The following is a 6,232-nucleotide window of genomic DNA, read 5'->3' on the forward strand; positions in this document are numbered from 1 at the left end:
GTTAAATAGGTACTGATCAGGTATTAGAGTTATTGTAATTGACTGCCTGTTTTTTATTTCCAAAATGTGTGGTTCTGTGTCTATGGTACAAATTATCAAACAATTAAAAAAGAAAACTATCTTCAATGAATAAGTATCGCAAAATGAAATGAGTGTTATGGATAAAGAGTTCTTCAAAACAAATATATACACACACAAAAAAGAATGCCACAATTCTAGCGTACCTCCCAACCCTGACTGAAACCAATTTAGTTATGCTGATAATTCTCTTGGAGGTAACAAAAAAAAAAAAACACACAAAAAATGTTTATTGTATTTTCTCATTTTCCTCTTCTACAAAATATAGAACCTTTGTACAGTGTCAAAAGAAGCCATTAATGTAATAATATGCAAATGTACCATCGGCAAGCAAATACAAATATTACATTAAATTGGTTAATAGATTTTATTAATTTATTTGTTTAATTATTTATTATTTTTTTCACTTTTTTTTACTCTTTTACTAGTTTCAGCCTGTGGGCTTTTGACCAAGGTGTATTTACACACACACACACACACACACACACACACACACACACACACAGAGTCTAGCCCATGCGAGCATGAAACATGAATGATAAATGCTGATGACAATATATGTATGCATGCATGTATGTATGCATGATGTATGTTTGTGTATACACACACACACACACACACACACACACACACATACACAGACATGTGAGTGTATATATCTATATCTATCTATCTATCTATCTATCTATCTATCTATCTATCTATCTGTCTATCTATTTACCTGCCTATCTATCCATCTATATATCTGTCTCTCCATCTGTCTCTCTCTCTCTCTCTCTCTCTCTCTCTCTCTCTCTCTCTATGTATACACACACACATGCACGCACACACATACATGATACACATGCACATCATGCACACTCAAACATATGTCATGAATAACATAATAAAAATGCAAATACAGTTACACAATAAAGAGCTTCTGGATAACTCATTCAATTTCTGATTGAAGAGCAAAAACTGATGTGAGAAAAACTGGTAAACCATGTAATTAATATAGAATCATATAATAACATTTGAGGATTAAGATTATATTACAGAAACATTTGAGGAGTATTCTATCTATGTATGAGGAATGTAATCCTAACATTATACTGAATGAGAATTTTAATCTTACAGGAAGACACAACTGCCCCAACCAAAAGAGTCGCTGTGACATACACTACTCCAGCTCCTCCACAATTCGCTCAACCAGATAATTCGCATATGAGTGAAAATGACAATGTAACTTTGCGGTTTGAAGCAATCATGGTAAGTATAGCTTTTCATAATTTTATGTTGTTGTTGCAAAGTACAGGATTCTTTCCTCTCCTGACCAGTTGAAGATTTGTATCCCATTATTGCTAAATGATGTATTTTCACGACAAATACATTTAACTCACAACTGGTGCAGCTAATTTTGCTGTAAATAGAGACTATGCAGAAATGTAACTTAATTTTAACAGACTAAAAAGAGGGATCTTCCAGGAGATAGAACAGTGGGACAAGAGGGGTTTCCATAGGGTGTATATGACCGTAGTGGCCAGACAACATCTGCTGTTGATCTCCGGGGTCAGGTCTCTGTTGGTGAGTTTGGAACTTAGGTAGCTGAAAAAGCTGACAAACTCCATGACATTTGGGCCAATATGGAGATGGGGAGGATCTGGGCCATCACCAACATGCATCAGCTTTGTCTTCACCCAACTCACCCAAAGGCTATCTGCTCCACATCTATAATGCATCAGTCCTCTCCATTCTCATCAATGGAGCAGAAACGTGGTCTCTCTCAAAGACCCTGGCAAAGAGGATCAACGGCTTCAATAGCAGAGCCCTGAGAACCAATGAGAAAACAAGATGGTACCATCATGCTTCCAACAGAGAACTGCATGTGTGCGTGCACCAACCTCCAGCCTCCCACCTCATAGCAGTTCATCCTGTGTGCTGGTACAGGCATGTCCCCCACCCTGTCTCCCACTAGATCATCCTAGTTGGGCTTTACTCTCATTTGATGCAGCAGCTGCAGGCTTGAAGAGGCCTTGTGGCAGGCCCTACACCAGATAGCTAGACGTGATTGGGGAACATCTCCAGAGGATTGACATCCCCTTGAGGGATGCCAAGTAGCTGGCACAGGACCAACAGTGATGACAGTACCGATGGGCCTGATCTGATCTATGCATAACGACAACTCTGGAAACACTAATTTGGAATGACGCATGTATTTCAATGTATTTGAAGATTGTTTTGGAATTATAAAGTTCTAGAAATTTTCCATCATGCGACCATCTTGGGTGAATGCCTTTACTATTATCTGAAATCAACTTGATCCCTGCATACGAAACTATGTAGCTGGACACTGTGCAGAGCCTGTCAGATAGTGAAAACTTGTAAACAGAAAATAAAACTTGTAAAAAATCGTAAACCCAGGATCTCATAAAGTGGGCCATCGTAAAGTGAGGTATTACTGTACTTTGTAATAAAGGGTTTTGTAATATAGAATCAGTTTCAAATGGATTGCTCACAAGGTCAGGTCAGGCCAGGTGTGTGTGTGTGGGGGGGGCATGTGTTGTTGTAGTGTGTTGCTGCATTTACCATTTGTTGGTATATTCCTGTGTCCTCCCAGGAAACACATCAAGCAGAGTGCCAGTCAGTCTCCATATCTGTGAGATACTTCCTCATTTGCTGTGACTATGTAACATGTGGTTGACCAACAGGAGCTGTCAGCCCAGTCAGATTCTCAGTGAAGAGAACACAGTAAACAGAGTCTAACTCAGAAAATCAACCAAATAGTCTGCTTGCAGGACATGATTTTATTTCGCATAAAATAGTTGCTAAAATAAAAATTGTAGTAAAAACAAAAAAAAATAAAGGATTATTCTTATTCTTTCATTCTTTTACTTGTTTCAGTCATTGGACTGCAGCCATGCTGGAGCACCACCTTGACACACAGGACTTATTTCTTAAACCTAGTACTTATCCTATAGGACGCTTTTGCTAAACTGTTAAGTTACAGGGATGCAAACACATCAACACTGGTTGTCAAGCAGTGATGAGGAGACAAACACAGACACAAAGACACACACACACACACATTTTTATATGATAGGCTTCTTTCTGTTTCCATCTACCAAATCCACTGACAAGGCTTTGGTCAGTCCGAGGCTATAGAAGAAGACACCTTCCCAAGGTGGCATACGGTGGGACTAAGGCTGAAACTACGTGGTTGGGAAGCAAGCTTCATACCACACAGCCATACATTTTATTAATTAATTAATTTATTTATTTATTTATTTATTTATTTATTGTCTTTTGTTAATCAGGATAGTGTCATGGATGAGAATAAAGGTCGCCGCTTTATAATCACTTATCACCCAGCAGATCAGAGGATTATGGTTCATGAGCCACCTTCTAGAAATTCTGGCATTGTAACTGGAAAGTTCCTTAATTTAATGAAAGTTCCCAAACCTAACCACGACCCTGAAAACCCCATCTACTATGGTATACATGACTTCTATATTGGAGCAAAAATTGACCTTTTTGAACACAGATTCATCATTACCAATGCAGATCTATTTGTCTTGAAATATATGGAGGCACATAAAGACCAATTTTCCAGTAAGTTGTATACTATTTTATGTATTTTTTTTTATTCATTTACCCTTTTCAATCAACATTGAATCATATACATATATACTTATGCATTTGTCTGTCAGAATGACAAGGACCACCTAGTCATCCTCAAGGGTGACTGATAACTTGAACAGTGACTTTGATTAATCCGTTAACATTCAGATTACTCTGTCAAATGTAATGCTTATTTATTCACATTGCTTTGAATTAATCATGCATTATCTTATAACTTTCAAATATTCCCAGATATTTATAACTGGACCGAGGTTCAATTGCCTTCATCATTTCACCACTTGGCACATTGTCCTTCTTTTCTGATAAGCTTTCGTCATCTCATCATTAGCGTAGCACATTTTGTATTATTATTATTCTTTTCATCTCTAATGTTATAAATATTTCAAAGGGACTGAACCCAGAACCATGTGGTTGGGAAGCAAGCTACTTGGTGCATTCCAGACGTTTTGAGATGTTTTTAGAAGAGGCAGTTATAACTGCCATAGATTATTGTTATTTTAATATATCGTTACTATGCATTTAATAAGCTGACCTGCCAATTTTTATTATTCTAGATTAAAGGAGATAAGTGTAACAACAATTTGAGCAAACCCTACTAAAATCCGCTTGTCATAAATGATTAGTTTGCAGAATGCAGCCAGGATGTTTGGGAGCTTGCTCTGCAATAAAGTTTTGTGTTAAACAGTAAAAGCACTACAAAAACTTATGAAATGTTTCAGACTGCTTATGGATTAAATTTTCCATTTTTCAAGGATGATAGAGAAGAGGTGACAGACAATGAGAAGTGTGTGAAAAAGAGGGAGGTCAAAACATCAGAACTAGTTGAGAAAATTCAGAGTTTTCTGGGCGAAGGCCATTGTGTGTCTATAAAGACAATAAGCATACAGTCTGGAGTTGGTGTGACAACTGTACACAGAATTATTCATGAATTTCTGAATATGCACAAAATGCGTGCAAAGTTTATTCCCGGAGTGCTCAGTGAACAGTCTCTTGGCAATCAACTACTTGACAGAGATGGGCATCAAAACCGTCCCTCACCCTACCTAGTCTGGACCTTGCTCCTTTTGACATATGGTTGTTCTCCAAACTGAAGGAGAAACTCAGAGGTAGTCCTTTTGCCGGTGAAGTAGACGAACATGAGTTATATTTTTGTGAATGATTGCGTTTGAGAGAGCAAGAGAGGAAGAGGGAAAGAAAGGAATAGATAACGTGAGCAATGTGTATGTTGTTGTCACAGATTACGTATGTGTGGTTGTGTGTGTTTTTACGTATCAATGTTATGAAAAATAGGTAAAGAATACTGAGATGAAAGTTTAATCTATGACGTTGTATGTATCACTTTCTCTCTCTCTGTTGAGCGCGTGTGTAAGAACGCTGTTCCAGGTAGAAGGGAAGAAATATAAAAGTTGCTAGAAACAACAGCCAAATCTCCCTTAAATCACACAAAGTAAACGGAATTTTAAAAATCTAATTACTGCACTGGAAATTTCACATCGAGAAAATTCCATTGATGTAAAAATTTTTATGAAAAAGTGGAAAATGTGGATTTCTATAAACTTTTAAAAAGGCTTCACACAGACACACAACTTCAGTTTTATATATTAAGATATACACACACACACCTTTGTATGTATGTGTATATATCTATAGCTATCTATCTATACATATTCATACATATATATATACAAATAAACATATACATATATATACACACACACACTCTTATAGAAAGCTTAACAAGACACACATCAATATAAATATATTTTTATGTATTTCTGTATGTATGTGCATATATGTATGTATATATGTATGTATGTGTGTATGTATGTATGTATGTATGTATGTATGTATGCATGCTTGTATGTTAATTTGTCTGTCCGTCTACCTAAAGTGTAGCTCGTTATTTTGAATATTTGCTGTCGTTTTATTGATTTGTAGGTCGGTTCATTTAAACAGACATTAATGAATTAGGTATTTATTCCTCAACTGATATCCATATATCTCTGTGCTAACGAACATCTCACCATTAATTTTACATCAAAATTTCCAATTCCATATATATGTGCAATTCACTTCATATTGGTGAGAAATTTAGTTATGAAATTATGTGTGTGTGTATGTCTATACATCCATACATACATACATACATACATACATGCATACAAGCATACATACGTACAAACATACGTATGTACATACATATCATCACTATCATCCTTTAACGTCCATTTTTGATGCTGATATGGATTGGACATTTTAATCAGGAACGGCAAGCAAGAGAGCTGCACCATGTTCCAGTCAGATTTGGTTTGATTTCTAATGCCAACCATTTTACAGTGTGTGTTGAATGCTTTTAATGTGGCACTGGCACAGGGATCTTGCTGGCCAATCCTCTTCCTCAGAGGGAATGGCATTAACACTTCTGCTGATGGGGACGGGGTACCAGATATCTCAGTCGTTTGTCATCTCCACAACATTCAACGTCCTGAGGTTATTCTTCAGTATTTGATATATATATATATATATATATATA

At 36.5% G+C, this 6,232-nt stretch overlaps 1 protein-coding gene across 1 annotated transcript in view; it reads left to right on the forward strand.

Moving 5' to 3' along the window:
- Window positions 1-6,232, forward strand: part of LOC106871867 (EF-hand domain-containing protein 1) — a 113,149-nt gene that overhangs the window by 72,083 nt on the left and 34,834 nt on the right. Inside the window, exons 8-9 of the mRNA XM_014918602.1 lie at window positions 1,198-1,329; window positions 3,375-3,669. Coding sequence (XP_014774088.1) covers window positions 1,198-1,329; window positions 3,375-3,669 — 427 coding nt within the window. The remainder of the gene's footprint in view (window positions 1-1,197; window positions 1,330-3,374; window positions 3,670-6,232) is intronic.

Source organism: Octopus bimaculoides, chromosome 10 (genome assembly GCF_001194135.2).
Source record: "Octopus bimaculoides isolate UCB-OBI-ISO-001 chromosome 10, ASM119413v2, whole genome shotgun sequence".
Classification (NCBI taxonomy): Eukaryota; Metazoa; Mollusca; class Cephalopoda; order Octopoda; family Octopodidae; genus Octopus; species Octopus bimaculoides.